Here is a 19,065-nt window from a genome sequence, read left to right as displayed (position 1 = left end):
GTTTTTCCTTGGAAATACACATCATCTACCTTCTCCATGATGTCGCGGATGGCTCAGCTATACTCGCCTGTGTCTCTGCCGTACTGATGCTGCATGTGGTCGATCACGGGGGCTGAGGAACAGTAGCCTCCCTACGAGGAAGCACCTACCCGCGTCCATCCCGCGCTTTTCCATAGCAAAGGTGCCGTCTACATCAGAGGAGCCCGCCGCTCCCACCACTTCGTCATTGCTCCGTTTGTCCCATCCTTCTCATCCCATCCATACCGCCATCAACATGGCATCCATAACTCCGTTGCAAAAGCTCTCCATTTTCCAGCACAACACCACCAGCCCTGTCGAAAGCAAGGCGATGAATGATGCCTTTGCATTGTTCTCATTCTTACCTGCAGAACTGCGGGTCAAAATTTGGAGGACCTCTCTACAACGCCAACGAATCATCCAGGTGGTGCTCACACCACTCCACGAAGCCAAAAGCCGCTACGTCATCGAGAGCAACATCGACACGCCAAATGGCGAGGAGTTCATCGCTGAAGTTGGCGGTGTCAAAACCATCAGCAAGCTGATGCGCGTCAACAGGGAAGCTAGGCATGAAGCACTGCTGTTCTATCGCGTACACCTTCCTTGCAGATTCATCAAACCCTGGGAGATCAAAGCCCAACCAGTCGCCCACCCCCATGGGGTCCTTTACTTCAACCCTGAACACGACTTCCTCCACATTTTCCACACCAAAGGCAACGACCGGGAGAACCCGGCTTCTCTTGTGACGCCGTCGAATTTCCTCTACCATCTCAAAACAACTTATGACCGCCGACATGTCGGCTTGCTCAACCTCGCACTTGACAGAGACCCAGCCAAGGCGGACTGGAGGGCCGGCGCGGTGCGGTTTGACGCCTCTTTTGAGGCGTCCAAGCTTGTTCCAAAAGTCAGGAAGGCCTTGAAACAAACACTTGCCCAACTGAGGGAGGTTTTCTTCGTTTTCCGCACGCCTGTCGTCCGAGATGGTGACCGGCCTGACGAGGATCAGTTCGGATTGCTTCATGATAGCCCTCTGCCCATCTGGTCAGCGTCCCCTGGCTTTGACCGTATCGCCCACGATCCGCGCCCTGGTGTCCTTGATGCTCTGAGAGAGAACGCAAGCTTCTACTGGTTCGGTCTCGACAGCACGCTCAACGACTGGAATCGCCTTCTCGATGTGCTCGGGGTGCCGTCGTTGGGGTCGAACCCGCCTCCCCGGACTCGGTATTCGTGCGGCTTGACATACTCGGTCGACAGCTCTCTGACGTGGGAGTCTTTTGTGAGGGAGGCAGTGCCAAAGCCGCAGAACTACGTGTTTGATGTCGAGACGGCGCAGAACTATCTCAGTTTGCAGCAGAAGAGAGCTGGGGGTGCGAGTGCTGCTGGGTGGATGCCGACGTTCGGGTTCTGGTTGTTCCGGTTGCCCGAGGGGATTGAGCATATCTCTCGGTTTCGCAACAGTTACCATGATGGTCAGGGCCGTCTGCTGCTGCGCCAGTCTATGCCGGACTTGACAAAGGTTTGGCCGGAGCTCCTGGTTTCGAATTTGTAGCGGTAAGCTGTGAGCTGAGGGAAGCCGAGCACGTCTTACATTATTGCTCGGTTTGTTCAATTTGCGAGGAGAACATCACAGTTGTAAACCAAATTTAGGCCTTGGTGTGTTAGTCATACGTGTTGATGGAATGACGTCTGATGTGACACCTGATAAGGTTAGGGCTAGGTTACGATTTCAAGTCTGATGGGTGTTTTGTTGAAGGTGGCGGTAAACTTTCGCCCGTTATGATCTTTTCCCGCAACGCTTCTCCAACTCCGTTATCGACTGTTGGACGCCCTCATCGAGCGCACCCTCGGCTGTCAAGCATTCATCATGGCCCGTCCTAAGTCAAGAGCCACGGGCTGCCAGGCTCTCATGACCTGGACTCGATTTTCCCTGCCGCCCAAGACAATTTTGGCCAACATGGCTTACAACCGACGGCGATGTAACAACCCCGAAGACAGAAAAAGACAGGTCTGAGCTTCCTGTGCGATATGGCGCTGCGAGCAAGTTCATCCTTTTTGTTATTCCGGCACCTACCTGTTGCCATATGTGGGCCTTGAACTTAGCCCGAGCAGGTATTCGAAACGCCTCCAGGTGCTGTGGTTTCGTCATCTGTGTGGTTTCCATGGTTGCGGCTGGCGGGCTACTCTAAACTTAATCCAAGCCAAAGGGAAAGCCAAAGAGCAACCATTGTGGTCTCTCCGGATTGGGGCTTGTATTTCACACTTTTTGTAGCTTCTCTTTTCCCTGTTAAAATTTCACCATTCGTCACTTTTCTCACCACTTTTTGCCTCACTTTGCGCGCCAGTGACCATTGCCGCTGTCCCACAGCCATTCATGTTGCAGAAAACCCGGACTACGCCGAGCATGTCAGTCAACACCGGAGAAATGCGCGCAGCAAACCATTTCAACCGCTTCTGTGACGCCACGATTGAGTTTCCACCTCGATCAGAGAGCCTGCCTCGAAGGAAGGATCGAATGGCAGCGGTGTCGAATAGATGCCCTGGAGGAAGAAAAGAGGCAAACGCCACGGATGTACGAATCCGGCACGGATAAGAGGTGGATGCACATCATCGTCGGCATGTATGTTACGGGATTCAAGACTCCCCATTCATTCCTCTGCGTGTCTTCATCTCAAGTGGAAAGAGCTAGCTGATATAAGGTACGTATCGCCACGTTCACTCCTGGAGAGCTCAGAGAGGCAAAACAAGAGAAGGATTACGACGAGCCAGAGATGGGTAGGTGGAAGGAGTTGAGAGGCCTGTGATTGGAACTGCTGGGACCGGGCGGCTGCGTACCTTAGTAGGTAAGGTATGGATAAGGCTCAGGTGATTTGCCGGCGGTTCACAAGCTCAGCTTCTTTCGGGAGTGATACCAATCCGTGCTGTTTGGGGCCTAGACGACATGCAGGATACCTGGTGTCCAGGGTGAAGCGGTTGCAATCCTGTTGGTGATGTGTTGGGTGCTAGTGGTGCAACTTTGTGCCTTGGCTCAGGTATTTTTGTGATACGTTGGCCGACAGAAACATGTCCCAGCGACCCACGATGTTTTGATTGATACCATCGAGGTTGAATTCGAGGGGATCAGTCCTCTTGATTTGCTTGGTCGACACGTCTCATCCGAGCACTCACAAAGCCATGAGGCCATTCAGAGATTCAATCACAACCCCCATGCCAAGGCAGTGTGTCGCACCAACATCGAACGCGCCTCACTCGATAGCGCCTTTCCCCGGCCTTGGCATCACCCCCTTGCCCGTCTCTTCAGGAATGGAGAGCAGCAAGGGTTCAATGCTAGCTTTCTTGGCTTTTAAACAAGACAAAATAACTCCCATTCTTACCCCATCTTTTCCTCTCTCCACTCTCACCTTCTCTCTTGTCTCTCAGCCTACCGGGCACCCTTCAAAAATGGCCACCCCGACAACCTACGCCCAGTTCACGCCCCCGGCATCATGCGGCATCGGCAAGGACCTCTACGCAGTAGAAAAGACCTGCTGGGCGTATGACACCCGCCCCTCACCCACCGTCACAGTCAGTCCCCCAAAAGTGCCCGAGTGCACCGCCGTCCAGCTGGGAGACCCCTACGACAGATACAACCCAGACTGCTACGCCGCCTGGTCCTTCCGCCCCGGCGGCGCCACCGGCGTGAGCTACGTCGGCTGCCCAGTCAGCTACACCGTCGCCACCTCCACAACCTGGCACCCGTTTTGGAGGACAGTCGACGGCACAAGAACCCAGGCGATCGACGTCGTGGAGAAAATTGTCCACTGCTGTCCTGAAGGTGACGTCAAGTTCACGTACTTTGACGAAGGGCGTAGAAGCAGCACGTTTGTGCACGAGGGGATCACCTGGAGGGCAGATGCGTATCTCATGCCGCGGTGCAGGGGGACCGTGAGGGGGGAGAGGAGGACGGTCACCTTGACCGAGTACACCGATACTCAGGGGTGGGAGAAGAAGAAGCGGGACGTGGGGTTGCGGACGGAGGTGTGGGAGGGGGATAAGGAGGTTTGGGCTGGGCAGGAGAGTTATTCTGCGACTTACTTTGCGGATGGGCACACTTGTTATGGGAATTGTACAAAGTATTGGCTGGAGAGCTATACCTCTCCGGTTTATGTGCCCACGACCAAGGTGGAGGAGAGTGAGGTGGTCACGACGACCACTCCGGATAGGGATGACGCTACTACTACTGCTGCTGGTGGCGGCACTGTCACTGTGACGATTCCTCCTACCACTGGGCCGGGGACTGGTGGGTTGTTAGCCACTCCTACACAATCTAATCAGGTACCCGTGCCTGCGGGCGGAGTGGTGGGTAGGGGCAGTGTGAGAGCTGGGCTGTTGGTGGGTTTGATGGGGGTTGTTGCTGGTCTTGTGATGTAGGAAACGGTATGAATAAAGGAGGTGCCTTCTAAGACCCTTCGTAATCATCGATCGGAGGCTGACGCCGCTACCCAACAACTTGAGATGGTATCAGAGCTCTTTGGTTTGTTATAATAAGGCATTATAAATTGTATTTCATGGTGCTTTATGGTCTGTGCTGCTGGTACACCGCAGGTAGCTCAACGGGGTCTGTGTTCTGTGCGCCATGGCGATGCCCCGGCAACTCCTGAGGGCCCCAGCCAGCGCTGTTGTAATGTGTCCATGTCGCCACTTTGTGGTCCGCTGATTTCTGATCGACATGTTCAGGGGTAGAATTGGTATGCGGCCTGGAACTTGGAATAGCGGATTTGTTGCGGTTTCGTCTCAGTAGCCAGACTATTGGCAATGCCTGACGCACATAGCAGTGCGATGGAGCCTATCACGCCGCCTACAATGGCGCCAGTGTTGTTTGGCTGGGTGTTCACGTCCCTTTTCGTGTTAGACTGGCTCGTCCTTTCATCTGAAGAGGTCGGAAACCCCGGATCGGAAGTCGACGAGTCAACCAGCGTAAGGAGGATAGCGGAGCTAGCCGACGTCGACGTGTCTTGAAGCAGTGTAGTCATAGACGTGGTCGAAATGGTAGTGGTTTCACCTCTTGTCGTGAACGCGAAATAGTTGTCGGTACTGGGACCCTTCCCGCATGCCAGATAGGTAAATGGACCAACGTTGTTGGGGAGAGCAAGCAGCGCTGTAGAGCAAAATGGCGCCGAGGCATCAGAGCTACATCAACGAAATCGTTAGCTCTGTGTAGGGCAAAAGCAGGGCAGGCAGAACAAACCAAGTAAATGTTGTCAGAGCAGCGTTGGTAAACCCGCATCCTCTCGAACAGCCATGCTTGTCAACACAGCTGCCTGCCAGGCCGCAGTCAGTGGCTGAGATGACAGAGGTCGGACAGAAACCCCAGAGGTCGTGGATCAAATCGACGCGACAATCGAAACCAGTGTTGGCTGTCCCAATGCTCGAGGGGTCGCCTGTTGAGAAAAGGGTGAAGTATTTGGTGACCAGAACGGTTCCCTGCCTTTTCTGCTGGATGAGGGTTGTTGCATTCGTGTGGTGTGAGAAGAACGACGCTTGGCTTAACCTGTTGAAAGCGTGAAAGCAAAGTATGGACAGAAGAGGGATGGCCATTGCAAAGGAGGCTGTAGATTTGACAAAGAAAACATGATGAGAAAGAAGGGGTAGGTGGGTAGGTAGAGTAGGTATTAGAGGCGGCGACGAAAGATTGGTGAAGATTTGTATAGGTACCCGAACGGCGATGTTCAACCAACGATGATCATCTACATCTGTCTGATGTTGGCGAAGGTCTCGAGCGTCTACTTGCATCTTGATCTCCTGGCACAAGGATAGGCCTGTGGTCGAGTCAACTGTTGGGTGTAACCCTTGACGTCTCAGCAAATCAGGGGACGTTCTGAATCCCGACAGAATGGTACCGGCGCTTAGCTGTGACATCCACCTCAACACAGGGAAAACCTTGCCATGTTTATATCTCGCTCGGAGTCAGTGCAAACGAGAAGCGGGGCATATGCACAAAGGCGCCTTTCCCCATTGTTTTTGAACAGTCAGTTGCGACCGCTTCCCCTTCTGCCCAAAAACATGCTTCGACATTCCACCCAAAGTTCGGACATGACGCGGCGAGCTATTGCTTTTGGCCCTCACTCTTTGGCTCGGCCGAGAGCAGATATCAAGCATACCGCGTCCGTCCTTCTGGCGCCCTTCAAAAGACGATTTCAACGCTTCCAATGGAGCCAGCATCGGCCTCAAGCTCCGCCACATCAGTTCGAACAGCGGCAGCAATAACCACTGCAACTCCACAAGCCTCTGACATTCTACCACAAGGATCAAAAGCGGCCTACGTCAACGCCATCATGAACCCGGAAGCTACAACCTTACCTCGACTGCATTGCCCCCAACCCGACACATCACGCTACGATTATCTCGTCGCACCGGAAAACGCAGAGACAGACTCAATCCGATACTTCATAGCACTCGATCTTCGACAATGTGTATCGCTTCTTCCCCGACTCTTGGGGAGCGTCATCGAGGCAATTCGATTTCTAGGTCCACAAACCTGCGCCTTGTCCATCATCGAGGGGAATTCGGACGACGGTACCGGGGAGGTCCTGGCTGCCTTACGGCCCGGGTTGGATGCTTTGACAACCACCTATTACTTCAAGACGAGCAACATCAACCCAAAAAAGGGGGACCGGATCCAAAAGCTTGCTCAACTGAGGAACATGGCTCTTCAGCCGCTGGTAGACGACACCGAGGCCGTCAAGTTCTCCGCCAAGAACACAACCATTGTCTTTTTGAACGATGTGGCAATCTGTTTGGAAGATATTCTTGAGCTCGTACATCAGAAGCGCACACTCGGTGCCGACATGACGTGCGCCATGGACTGGACTTATGTCGGCCCAGACCCAACCTTTTACGATGTTTGGATAGCGCGAGGGATGAACGGAGACTCCTTTTTTGACATTCCGCCAGATGGAAATTGGAACTCGGCCTGGAATCTCTTCTGGAACAACCCAAGCGCCCAGCAACGTTTGCTTTCGCACCAACCATTTCAGGTGTTTTCCTGCTGGAACGGAGCCGCGGCGTTTACAGCGACACCCATCATGGATCGAACCATTGCATTTCGAGCCCATAGGGAGGGCGAATGTCTTCAGGGTGAGCCACAGTTGCTCTGCAAAGACATGTGGTTCCACGGCTACGGAAAGATTGCTGTTGTTCCTGCCGTCAACCTCGAGTACTCGAACGAGGATGGCAAACGGATCAAAGAGGCAAAAGGCTATGTTTCCCGCTGGGCCAGCACGCCTGGACACCGGGACGAACCTATCGAGTGGCAACTTGAACCACCTGAGAAGGTCAAGTGCATACCAAAGTACGAGAACCAGTTCTTTGAAGCCTGGAACTCGACACAGTCTGGAACCTGATTTTCTTTCAACACGAGACCAGGACCTGATTCCTTGGTATGGGTTGTGGCTCGTTCCTGCAGGGGCCGTGTTTGCGGGTCTCTGACAGGCTCCGTGCAACACCAGCGAGTTCATGATTCGCCAACCAAAGGATTGGTAAATTATGCCCAGGCAGCAGCTAGCAGAGTGCCCACAGGATTTAATGCAAAGGTGCAATTTAAACATCAGGTCCTTTTGAACCCCTAGCTCCCGACGCCGCGGCTCCTCGATTCTCACCATCGAAATGGCAGAAATGGCTGAGACGACGACGACCGACCTGGCGACGGGGTCGGCACCAACGCCAACACCTACAGCAGCACCCGCGGCAGCATCTACAACAGCACCTGCACCAGTGCCGACACAAGCATCAGACCCAGCACAGTCAACGCCACATTTTACTCCAGGCCATTTCGTGCCTGCTCCGCTGAACGCGCCGCCACAATATGTGTCGCCGAGATCTTATCGGGTCACCAAGTTGGCTGGCAGGATATTTTCGATTATTTGCTGCATCGTCGCCATAGGTCTTTCGGCCGGCCTGATGGCTGATTCAAGAACTGATGGCGTTTATGGCTTTTACGGCATCATCATCATACCGTCGGTGAGCTGGATCTGCTGCCCATGTCGACAACATCGACACGTACTGACAGTTCACAGACCGTCGTCTGCATGGTTTGGGACGTTGCCGAAATCATCTGCATCATGAAGCGTGAGGGCAACAGGGGCATCCACCCCGGCGCCATTGTCGGTGTCGACCTGATCCTCTGGCTTGGCCTGGTCTTTTTGACTCTCTTGACTGTTACACTCTCGGCGACACATGCAGAACGGCACATTGAGGGGTATTACGAAACCTGGGACTCTGAAACTAGGAGGTGGACATCGTCTATCGACCTCGATTCGCCCGAAATGAGGGCTCTTGTGAGAAAAATCAGTGGTCTCTCACAGACATTATCTGCCTTTGTTGTCTTCTTGACGTAAGTTTATTCATCCTTGCCGTTGGTGTTTGAGGGATGCATCACTTCTGACAAGACACATGGAATGTAGTCTGACGCACCTTGGCCTTTTTATCATTGGGTGTATCGAGACGAATTATCGAAACAGGCGGCCGAGGATTGTCTATGTGATGGCACCACCTCCAGCGAATGCATACGCTCCTGCCGCTCCTCCGGGCGTGTTGCCCGCACCGTATGGAGCTCCGATGATGCGAACTCCTCCTCAGGTGATACCTATGATGCCAATCCAGCCTGTGCCCGTGCCCGTGCATGTGCCTGTCCGGGAGACAAAGCCGGTTGTTGCGCAGCAGGAGAGATATGCTTGAGAGGGGTTTATGTGGTGTTTACCGGGTGGATTAATCGTAATGTTTAGTAGTTTTGTGTTGGAATAAATCAGCTTAATGTCTGCAGTCCCGTGGTGGTCACTAAGGTAGCTATCTGCATTTGCGGTAGCTCCAATGGTTAGTACGTCAGGGGGCGTCTCCTTGAGCGCATGCATGTGACTGGTGAGCACGATTGGGAATACTCCCTCGCATTGCGTGGTTTTTTAATATCTCCACGGGAGACTCGCCATGTTGTATATCTGAACTTAAAGGGCGGTACCTAGTCTTGTTGATCTTGCCTTTCCGTACTTGGCTCACGGTGTCTGGTACTGATCAATGCTGACCCCTTGCGTTTATATGTACCCATCTATCTACCTGGTTCCTAATATTACACGAAAAGACTCTCGCGGAGATCATTCACCCAGCTATGCCCTGACAGCCCAGTGGCAGTGTCAGAGCCTACAGCTTGATCGGGAGAATGGTCCCCGAAAGAGCCCACGTTTCCGCCTACGGCTCCCCTTGGGCGCGATTCGTTTCGGAACTATGCTGACATCATCCATTCCCCCATGGGGAGACCACATGCCATGTTCCGAGGCAATGGTGCTTCCAGGGACCAATCCACATCACGGCACCAGAACACCGCATGTGGCCTCCCCACAGACGAATGTCAGAGTAACCAAGGGGACAACCGTGGCCTGCAAATGATGCAGCCTGTTCCGAAACGTCGCGTCGAGTGAGACCCAAAGAGAGCCATAGGCGAAAACGCGTGGTTGTCCCCTGTCCCGCCAAAACCTTACTGATCCATGTGTGCCCAAGTTCTGTCCTCGTGTGTTCTTTTTTTTTTATATATCAATTTTCTTCGTGTTGTTTCTTGAGATGCCGATGATAGTTGTCTTTTCTCGTGAACCTCTTTACACACCACTGACAGTGAAACTTCCTCTCGCCTCCATGCTTGACCGTCTGGAGATGCCGCTCGCAGTCCAATCTAAGACTGAAACGCTCATTGCAACCAGACACTGGACACGCGAAACGCCTTTCATGGTATCTCTTGTGTGGTTTCGCGGTGGAGGTACGCTTGAAGCAGCTGGGCTGTTTACGTTTCTCTTCCAGCGGTGCTGCTGATCGACAGTTGCTCTCATCCGAATCGGTCCTGGTGGACGAGGAGGCAGGGCTCAAGAGAGTGGGCGATGTTGGCGTTGATTGGCTGTCTGTGGTGTTGAGTATTTGGCTCACCATGACATCAAGCTCCGCGGCCAGAGATTCCGGAAGCTGAGGAAACTCTGCAAGCCCAGGCAATCCAACATTGAAGCCAGTGTAGTCGGTCGGTGAGAAAATACTCGCTTCGCCGTCGATATAACCACCGTTCCCGACTGCTCCCAATACACCCTCCACCACTCCATCTCCCATCCCCAAGGGCCAGAAACCAAACCCAACCCCACTCCACTCCTCACCCAAGCGACCTGGAAGGGAGAAATCTTCAACGAGAGGGCGCGAGCCAGACGATGCATGGAAATCCAAGGGTCCCGGAAACAAGGATTCACCAGCACCGCACCAACCGCACACCTCGCCTTGAAGAAACCCCGCATCGTGATCACTAATACATTGCTGCGAGATTTGTTGAGCGCGGGGACTCGGCGCGTCCCCGCCGGCGCGGGCTTAACTTTGTTGAGACCGACCTGTCTTCTCAGTCAGTATGCAGCATCCAGTGATGCAAGAGTTGTTTGTTAAAGACGCACCTTTGAATGACCGGCAAGTCAATCCTCGTGAGCCTCAACGGCTTGAAGTTGTGTCCAGGGGATGTCAAGGTTTGTTGTCTGACTCTTTGGCTGTTCGTTCGTTGGGGTGGACAAACAGCTGCCTTAAGTACCCCGGAGTCCCCTCATCGAAACGAAATCAGAATCGGGTGGGTGACATCGAATTATCTGGGAGGCATCCTGCATGTGCAGATATGGCTCTTAGGGAGCTTCTAATTGGCTTCCAGTATGCATGGTACCTTTCTTGCGGCCAAGTGTCTCCAATAGGCTTCGTGCTCCCCGCTGTCTTGTTGATAGGGGCGGCACACTCTGTGTCTGACTGGACAACAGGTATCAGATGAGTGATGCCTCTCATGTCGCGAAGGGAGGCATCATTTTGCTGGGCAGAACAGGCGTTGAACTTTAGGAGATTTCCCGCCCTAAATTTGAGATGTTTTGACGAAGAAAATAGATCCACTCCATTGGCCGAAAACAAGACCAAAAACAACCGGGCGGACAAAAAACAAAATGATGACGTCATATTTCCTCACCATCATTGATCTGCTGCCGGGAGGAAGGGCAGGTGGAACTCAATTGCTAGCAAGGCACTTACTTGCCTTTCATCATCGCCTCCATTGGCGCGTCATTCATTGTGTTTTAAAGCAGCTGACGATTTGGACCAATCTTCTACCTGACTTCTCTCCCCCCCCCCATCATCAACACAACAAAACATCAAACCATCACGATATCAACAACGACTTAAATCACAGCAGCTACACCTACCTACATCACAATACTTCATCAACAGCACACATCACCATGTCAGCCGCCAGATCTCTCACCACCCTCCCCGGTGTCCTCAGATCCCGCCTTCCTCAACGAACCATCCTCCCCGCCTGCCGCCAACAAGTCCGCCATGTCAACACCGACCGCGAAGAGCTAGGCGGAGTCGGGGGCTCAGAACCCCCAAGCCCAAAGAAGAACCCCGTCAATTGGTATGTAATTCGCTTTATTCACCGTCACTACTCTCTCTCTCTCTAACAACTTATCTACAGGAGAGCCGGAACCATCACTGGTGTCGGAGTAGGACTTGCCTGCGGGTTGATGCTCTGGTCCAAGAAGAAGGACGCCAAGATATAAATCCACCGCTACATGTGTCATCATCACTCAGACGCTCTGAGCTGAAGCCAAAAGTTGCATAATATCATGTCCATACAAGGAATTGGCCTGCGCCGCCTTGACGACCTCGTCAGAGATTGGTAGGCGCTTGCCTCGCTTCTCGAGAAGCAGGAGCATAATCTCATATCCGTTTCCTCCATTCCCTGCCGCCGCCTTGACCACGTTTTCAGATATTACTAGGTCTTCGTCTCGCGCGAAAAGAAAGCGCATGATATCATGACCATGCCGGGGGTTTCCCGCTGCTTTTGTCACCACCCCGTCTGAAATTTGTAGACTTTTTCGTTGCTGGAGGAGAACTTTCACGGTCTCGTATCCGCATCGAGTATTTCCCGCCGCGGTCTCGACCACGCGTTCAGAAATTGGGAGGTTGTCTCCGCGCTGTTCAAAGAAAAGACGGAGGATTTGATGTCCAGACCAATAGTTACCTGCGGCCGCCACAACCGCTTCTTCCGAGATGACAAGCCCCCGCCCCCGTTGTTCAAAGAGAAGACTCATGATTTGACATCCCTTGTCAGTGTTCCCCGCGGCGGCTACGACTACCTGTTCCGAAACCGGGAGGGATTCCCCTCGCTTTTGGAAAAGGAGCTGTAGGATTGGGTACCCCAATCGTGAATTTGCCGCCGCAGCCCGGACTATGGATTCTGTTATGGGGAGTTTGTCGCCGCGTTTTTGGAAGAGAATTTGCATTATTTGGACCGGTTCACCGGTTGGGCATGAGACGACGGATTGGAGGAGTTGTTCAGAGATGGGGACTTTGGGGCTGCATTGGGAGATGAGATGTTGCAGGGCTGGGGACATGTTGCCGTTGTAGTGGAGGGAGCGGACGAAACGGTCCTCTAGGAGGGCTGCTGTGTTGTGTAGTCTTTTTGTTTCGGTTGAGGGGTCTTCGTGGTAGGATGGTGTTATGGTGAGTAGTTCGGTGGATTGTTCTGCCTCGTCATAATAGCTGTTGTTTGAACTCCCTGGGGGGATTGTGAACGTGAGGGCGATATTGGAGAGGTGATCCTCTGATGGATTAGATTGTCGATCCGGTTCCCCGGGTGGTGTAGACGGTGCCGAGGTTTTGATGACGGTAAAGTGATCCTGGCAGAGTCGAACGATGCTCGGCCTTACCGCACCCTGCAGATGGCATACGATATCCCCCTCCCGGACCGACTCTGAAAAAGGCGGGAAAGCCCAATCCCATCCATGCTCGCCGTACCCTAGTGACTGCGCGGCCGTGGTGCAGTGGACCCATACGTGCACCTGGCCGTCTCCATGATTGTTATCCTGATCAACAGATGTGATTTGCCCCAAGAAGAGACACTTTCCCCTGATGACTGCCGTGTGGCTTTCCGGCCACGTCTTCACCGTGCATGACGCGCCAAAAATATGCGCAGTGGCCCTTTGGAAAACTTCATGCCACGGCAGGGAGTAATTTGGCTGTAAGGCAGGAGCATCGAGGCCGTCGAGACTTAGGCCGAGCAATGCGTATATCTTGTCGTGCTGGAGGGTGGCTCTGCAGGAGCGGTACATGTCCAGCAACTCGCCCATGGAAAAGACACCCCGTGAATCGGGCTGGTATTTTGGTCGGTATGGTGCGCCGCGGATGAGCTGGACGACGGGGTGGATGATGGAGTGTAGATCGACCGAGAGGAGATGATCCATCCCAGCAAGACCCTGACAGAAGGCGTGCCCGTCTATCTGGACTGATCCACACATTACAACCACCGACCGTGCAACACCTACTTCCTGGAGGATCTAGAGTCGTTCCCGGCAGGTCCGCAGGTTAGTGTTATGCAATCATTCGCAACCTTTTTCATCGCATGCTTACCCACATCCGGCGAAACCAATCCCTCCGCAACAACACCATCACAGACGTATAATCATCTTCCATTACAGTCAGTCCCTCCCCACCAGCCTGCCGGATATTCCCCAGCGCCTGATCACCATGACCATCCAACGGCAATCCCAACCAGACAATCACCCGTCCGGCCTGCGCGTAAATGGTGCGCATAAGCGGGATCTGCCTCTCCTTCTCCTTGTTATCATCCTGGTTGATACAGACGGCGTCAACCCACAGCACCCGCTCCAGCTGTTGGTCTCGGAGGTGCCAGAGGGCCGCGTGGAGATTTTCTGTCACGGGAAAGGCGCAGTTGTTGAGCGTGATGGAGTGGCATCTTGGGCCTGTTCCCCAGACGTATGAGACGGCTTCGTAGAGGTGTCTTTCCCCGCTTTGTTTTCCCGAGAGGTTGTAGGTGAACAGCTCGCATTTTATTTGGGTGGTGGTGGGTTCACGTTGTGGTAGCAGTCGGATCACGCGGGTTGTGTTGGGTGTCAGCGGGGTCGCGGAATAGACATCATGGGGCTGGAATTTGGGGTGTGGTTTCGCTCGACGGCGGATGCGGGCTTTCCATTCTGTAAAGTTGGGCATGTTGATGAGGTTTTGTCTGGAAATTGATGGCGGTGAGAAGTCTTGAATTGATGCCTAAGAGATATTTGGGGGCCCGATTGTCGGGTTAGGGTTATGTACGCTCAAAAGCTCCCTTTCCATGATTATCCACCAGAGCTAAGCTAACATAAGCCACCTAAGATACCACCGTTGTGCACCTCAGTAAGCCACTACCCCATCACTCAAACGCTTTCAGAAGGGTGTATTCCGGCCGATTGTTGGATTCAACGCCAGGGCCAAGCCTTATCTCGCCCGCGTATTCCAGCTGTGATATTACTTTAGATCACGGCAGGGTCAACAAGCCCGAGGCCAAGTTTTCTTACCGTGCAAAGATATTCCATTTCTCCTGGTGTCCCACGTGGTGCGGGCACGGCGGGGTGGTGAGGGCGGGATTGATCTGCTTTGAACAATGTTGACTTCATGGACTGCTGGATAGTTTCGGACCCTCCGATTCCCAGGTTGGCGAGGGCGGATTGGTGAAGGGACCTCGAATCTGCACCCTGCTTGGACTGTGGGAAGAAGTTGAGCAACAACTTTGACGGAACATTCCCGCCGTCGGCAGGCTCCCCAAATTGTACCGTGTCCACAGTCTCGTAAAACTCTGTCTTGAACTCGGCAACATCAAGGATGCTGCTGTGGTCACCGGGTAGGATCTTGCTGTGGAGCGGGATCTTCCAGAATTGGCAGTTGTCTTGGTGCAGCCAGTTCATGTCTGGCAAGTGATAGACAGCAAGAAATGGCATCGAGTTATTAGCTTCGGGCGATGTGAGGCGGTATCTTGCTGCGGAGCTCACATGTCCGGTTGCTAGGACATCAGGGATGTGGATGTTCTCGTACCATGTTTGAAAGACAATAGGAGGCAAAAGTGGAGATAAGGGGCGGGAGTGCACGACGATGATGCCTGGTTTGTGGGACATTTTTTTTTTTTCGTTATTTACCTTAGGTATGGTCAAAGAAAGCTTCCATGGAAAAAGATGGTTTCACTGGTGATGGAGATGACAAGCCTGGACTTTCCCCTCCGAATGTCCGGCGCTTGGGTGTGACAAGGCTGAGAAGCTTGAACTCTGTTATTCTATGGAGTGTGATACAAATGAAAAGAACCTGTCGACAAGACAATGGGTACCTCGTCTAGAATCCTTTGTGTGAATTTCCGGATGCATCGCGCAGCAAGGGGTGGTGGTCTTTGCACAAGGTGCTTCTTTGTACTGAGTGCTTGAGATATATACATCGAGAAAGTCTATCATAACAAATTTTGCTACTTGCTTGTGCAGACGAAAGTGACCCATCGCGGATAGTAAAGGATTTCAGGTGTATATCGAGGCTGCAGCCACAACACCACAAAATGGACCAAGAAGCTCAAGATAATTTCGGAGCACAACTATGGGCGCAGCAGCAGGCGCAACAGGCGCAACAGGCACAACAGGCACAACCGGCGCAACAGGCACAACAGGCACAGTATGCACTGCAGGTACAAATGGCACAGCAAAACCCGCCCATATTGTACCCAGGTGGTCGGCCACCCGTATGGATAACAAACGGCATCGGCAGGCCGATACCGGCAGGGCACATGTACCAGAGATATAGAGGTGGGCCAGTAAAGGAGGACACAAAACGGCTGTGTCGCTTTGGATTTCAGCAATTCCGAGAGACGGGTCATCGGGTCTCCTTGAACGAAATCGACCTTCCAGCCTATGCAAAGGACATGCCCCCAACCATTTCCTGGCCAGCCACGTACACGGGCCCGAAGCCTTCCACCCTTTACCCGAACATCCTCTGGCGTAAGCCTTTTGAAAAGATTTTTGGCGGTGCCTTCCAGCCGGGAAACACGGCGCCGGCGTTCCTCGAGAATGCGGAAGCGGTGACTGCTCGGCAGGTGATGAAAGATTACCTCCAAACCTACTACAACCTCACCTACGTATCCGTGCTCGGATGGGGCGGGAATGGGCTGGCGTGCCTGTTCCGGCATCACGATGGCGAGGGTCGTGAGAACGAGATCGTCGTCAAGACGTCCCTGAGAGGTAGGAACGAGAACATGATCAGGGAGACGAATTTCCAAGACAAGTTCAGGGACGCCACGCATATTGTCCAGCTGGAAGACTTGAACGAGTACCTCAAGCCAGGCACCATACCTCCTGTTCCGGGTTTGCCGCTGCCTGGGACACATCCCGTCCAGCAGGCGCCGCAGGTGATTCTGCTAGAATATCTTAGCCATGGCAGTCTGGCACAGGTGATATCCAGCTTGCAGCATAGGAAACTCACAGTCCCTAATAGGTTCCTGTGGGAAATGTGGAAATGCAGTAGGTTCGAGGCTTGCTTTCTACTCCGGTAATTTTGGTGTCGTGACAGCTAACGAGATGTGTCAAGTGCTGAGGGGATTGCTCGAGTTTGAGTACCCCCCCGATCTATACTCTTATGATGATGGTGGCCTTATAGACTGGGCCGACATGACTCTCCCGGGCGAAAACAATGTCCACTTTGACATTGATCCATCCAACTGTGAGCTGCTTCTCGAGGTTTTGTCGGAAACTAATGCGCGTGTGCTGACCGGTTTACTTTTAGATATGGTCGGTGACATTTTTGACGGCCATGAAGATGACAACCACCCCACCGTCCCTGTTCTCAAGATGTCGGACTTTGGTTGTTCGACAACCATGGATGACGAACAATTCGAGAACCCGTAAGCCAATCCTGGAACCCAAGGTACATGCTGCGTTGACTGCACAGATTAGCTTACTTTTTATCACAGGAAAGCAATGTGGAAGTACAGAATGTATGGGAAGTCCATGTTTTATATGCCAGAGCAGTTTTCCGAAGAATGGGACTACGTTCCCCAGCTGCCGGGTGAACTGGACACTCGGGTGGCCGCAGGCAAATTCACCTGGAAGTCAAACCTTTTCCAGGCTGCCCAGGTACGTCACTTCACACTGCCCGTTTCCCTGAATAACACCGATGACTAACCTCTTGCCAACTAATCAGTCGCTGGTGTGCATCATGTCGGGAGACTATCCCCAGACGCCGCCCCATCCAACAAAAGTGCCTTGGACGCCGAGCATGACCGGTGTTGACGAAGATGGCAACGACGAGCCGCTGGAAGAGCATTGGTCGTACGGGGCTTACATCTATGGCCTAGAACAACACATTGATGGCCACCTGAAATCAGTACTGGTACGTTGTCTGATGGAAAACCCGGATCACCGCCCAAACTGGAGGGAGTTGTTGGAGGACGCAGACACCGAGTGCGAGAGATACAGGACTGATGGAGATGAAATCGGCGACCACGACAGCCCCGACTGGCCTAGAGGCTGGGAAAAAGATGACTGGAAGGCTCAGGTCCCGTGGACAGATGTTCAACTGGAGTCCTGGATCAAGGAGGCAATTCTGGAGCCGCCCGTACTGACCCCAGACCCCGCCGATATGCCTTCACCGCCTGAACTTCCCGCAGTGTTGGAGAGGAGGAGGGCGATGAGGAGACAGCACCAGCGTCAAAGGCTCTTCATGCAATGGTTGAACACCCGACAAGCGAATTTACAAGCCCGCGTCAGAGCCATGGGCCAAGAAGAGTACACCAACTACTTCAACGTGTGGTGCAAGCGCCGCGACATGGAAGAGCACATCGAGAAGTGTTACAAGGCCGTGGTCAAGCTCAGGGCCTGGGAAGCCCAGTTCCAGATGCACAAGCTCCTCAGACCAGCAGACCAGCAGGGAAGGGCCTGGGCCGACTGGACGGCGCAGGCAAACGCCATCCACCAAGCCCACCCGTTCATCTCGTTAAAACCCGCCGACCGCGGCCCCTACGTCCGCAACATCCAAATAGCAATCGAAAACTTCCGCAAAATGGAATTCAACACGTTTGTCCGCGAGCAGCCCGAAAAGATCAACCGCTGGGTCCAAGGTCAAATCCAACGGCTATCCCAAAACGGGCAGTTTCTCAGCCCCGCCGAGATCACCAACATGACGCTTCAAGCCCGAGCGCAACCTATCTCTATCCCCTTCCCTCAGACCCCGATCAGGAAACGGATCCGTAAGCTACAGCTGCAGGTGTACGGACCACACTGGCACCACGGCCTCATGATCGGGCAGGTAGCTGGTCTCGATCCCTGCCCTGGAATGGTGCCCGTAGGCAACAACCACGACAACTTTGTCGGCCCGCCCAATCTCAGATCTCAGGACGACCCGTTCACGCCTTGGCAAAGCCAAGCGGAACTAGACAAGCTGGAAGCAATGCGCAAAAAAAACAATACAGTCCTCCCGCCAAAGCAGCAGATCCGAGCCGTGCAGGAAAACCCCCTCAACCAGCAGGAAATGGCGGATATAAACAACATCATCGCTGCGCAGCCACCTGATCCGGTGCAGCAAGCTGCCGATGCCAACGCGGCTGATATTGCGCAGAACTTCCGCGGTCATCCTCCTGGACGTGACCTCCCTGATCCTAATGCTCCTCCGCCGCCACAGGCGGCGGGAGCGAAGAGGAAGGCGGAGGATAATGGTGAGGAGGGAAGGAGGGCTAATCCTATACAGAACCAGGGACAGGGGGGGAACGCCCAGCTTCAGGAGGCGAGGGGTACGCTTACTAGGCGGGTTTTTGCTTTGCAACAGATGGGGCAGCAGGTTCAGCAGCAGGTTCAGCAGCAGAACCAGACGCAGGCTGGGCCGGCGGGGGGAGCGGCGTCGGCGTTGGCGAGGGCGCAGGGGGGGGATGCTGGTGTGAGGGGGGCGGCGGAGGGGGGTGATGTTCTAATGGGAGGGAAGTATTAAACATATCTCGTAATCTGTCCGGTACTACAACAATATTTACTAGAATTAATTCTGAATGATTCGGAATTAACAGGCGTCTAATAATATATTATACAGACAATTTCACATTCAGAAATTATCGTCAACTCCAGTCTTTATTGATTCTGCCTTAACTTGAATAATCTCAGCATGTGTATTTGTTATTACTGACTAGTAATTATCTACTAAAATACGCAAATTTTAAAGATAGGAGTCTTTACC

General features: G+C 53.3%; 7 protein-coding genes across 7 annotated transcripts; 5 read left to right on the top strand and 2 right to left on the bottom strand.

Annotated features, from left to right (window-relative positions):
• Positions 1-274: 274 nt before the first annotated feature.
• PODANS_4_2180 (uncharacterized protein) lies at positions 275-1,567 on the top strand (the record flags this gene model as incomplete). The annotated part of the gene is made up of 1 exon (XM_001903806.1): positions 275-1,567. One exon carries the CDS (start codon positions 275-277, stop codon positions 1,565-1,567), a length of 1,293 nt encoding a protein of 430 aa, XP_001903841.1.
• A 1,622-nt stretch (positions 1,568-3,189) lies between these two features.
• On the top strand, positions 3,190-4,425 carry PODANS_4_2170 (uncharacterized protein; the record flags this gene model as incomplete). The annotated part of the gene is made up of 1 exon (XM_001903805.1): positions 3,190-4,425. The coding sequence occupies one exon, from the start codon at positions 3,190-3,192 to the stop codon at positions 4,423-4,425; it is 1,236 nt and encodes a 411-aa protein (XP_001903840.1).
• A 1,904-nt stretch (positions 4,426-6,329) lies between these two features.
• Positions 6,330-7,397, top strand: PODANS_4_2160 (uncharacterized protein; the record flags this gene model as incomplete). Its single annotated transcript, XM_001903804.1, has 1 exon — positions 6,330-7,397. The coding sequence occupies one exon, from the start codon at positions 6,330-6,332 to the stop codon at positions 7,395-7,397; it is 1,068 nt and encodes a 355-aa protein (XP_001903839.1).
• Positions 7,398-7,659: 262 nt separating this feature from the next.
• Positions 7,660-8,730, top strand: PODANS_4_2150 (uncharacterized protein; the record flags this gene model as incomplete). Its single annotated transcript, XM_001903803.1, has 3 exons — positions 7,660-8,013; positions 8,070-8,386; positions 8,457-8,730. The coding sequence occupies 3 exons, from the start codon at positions 7,660-7,662 to the stop codon at positions 8,728-8,730; spliced, it is 945 nt and encodes a 314-aa protein (XP_001903838.1).
• A 2,897-nt stretch (positions 8,731-11,627) lies between these two features.
• Positions 11,628-14,052, bottom strand: PODANS_4_2140 (uncharacterized protein; the record flags this gene model as incomplete). Its single annotated transcript, XM_001903802.1, has 2 exons — positions 11,628-13,379; positions 13,453-14,052. 2 exons carry the CDS (start codon positions 14,050-14,052, stop codon positions 11,628-11,630), a joined length of 2,352 nt encoding a protein of 783 aa, XP_001903837.1.
• A 296-nt stretch (positions 14,053-14,348) lies between these two features.
• PODANS_4_2130 (uncharacterized protein) lies at positions 14,349-14,987 on the bottom strand (the record flags this gene model as incomplete). The annotated part of the gene is made up of 1 exon (XM_001903801.1): positions 14,349-14,987. One exon carries the CDS (start codon positions 14,985-14,987, stop codon positions 14,349-14,351), a length of 639 nt encoding a protein of 212 aa, XP_001903836.1.
• Positions 14,988-17,019: 2,032 nt separating this feature from the next.
• PODANS_4_2120 (uncharacterized protein) lies at positions 17,020-18,825 on the top strand (the record flags this gene model as incomplete). Its single annotated transcript, XM_001903800.1, has 1 exon — positions 17,020-18,825. One exon carries the CDS (start codon positions 17,020-17,022, stop codon positions 18,823-18,825), a length of 1,806 nt encoding a protein of 601 aa, XP_001903835.1.
• Between the last annotated feature and the right edge of the window lie 240 nt (positions 18,826-19,065).

The sequence above is a fragment of the Podospora anserina genome, chromosome 4 (assembly GCF_000226545.1).
Source record: "Podospora anserina S mat+ genomic DNA chromosome 4, supercontig 1".
Lineage (NCBI taxonomy): Eukaryota > Fungi > Ascomycota > Sordariomycetes > Sordariales > Podosporaceae > Podospora > Podospora anserina.
This window is presented reverse-complemented; position numbering and strand designations above follow the sequence as displayed.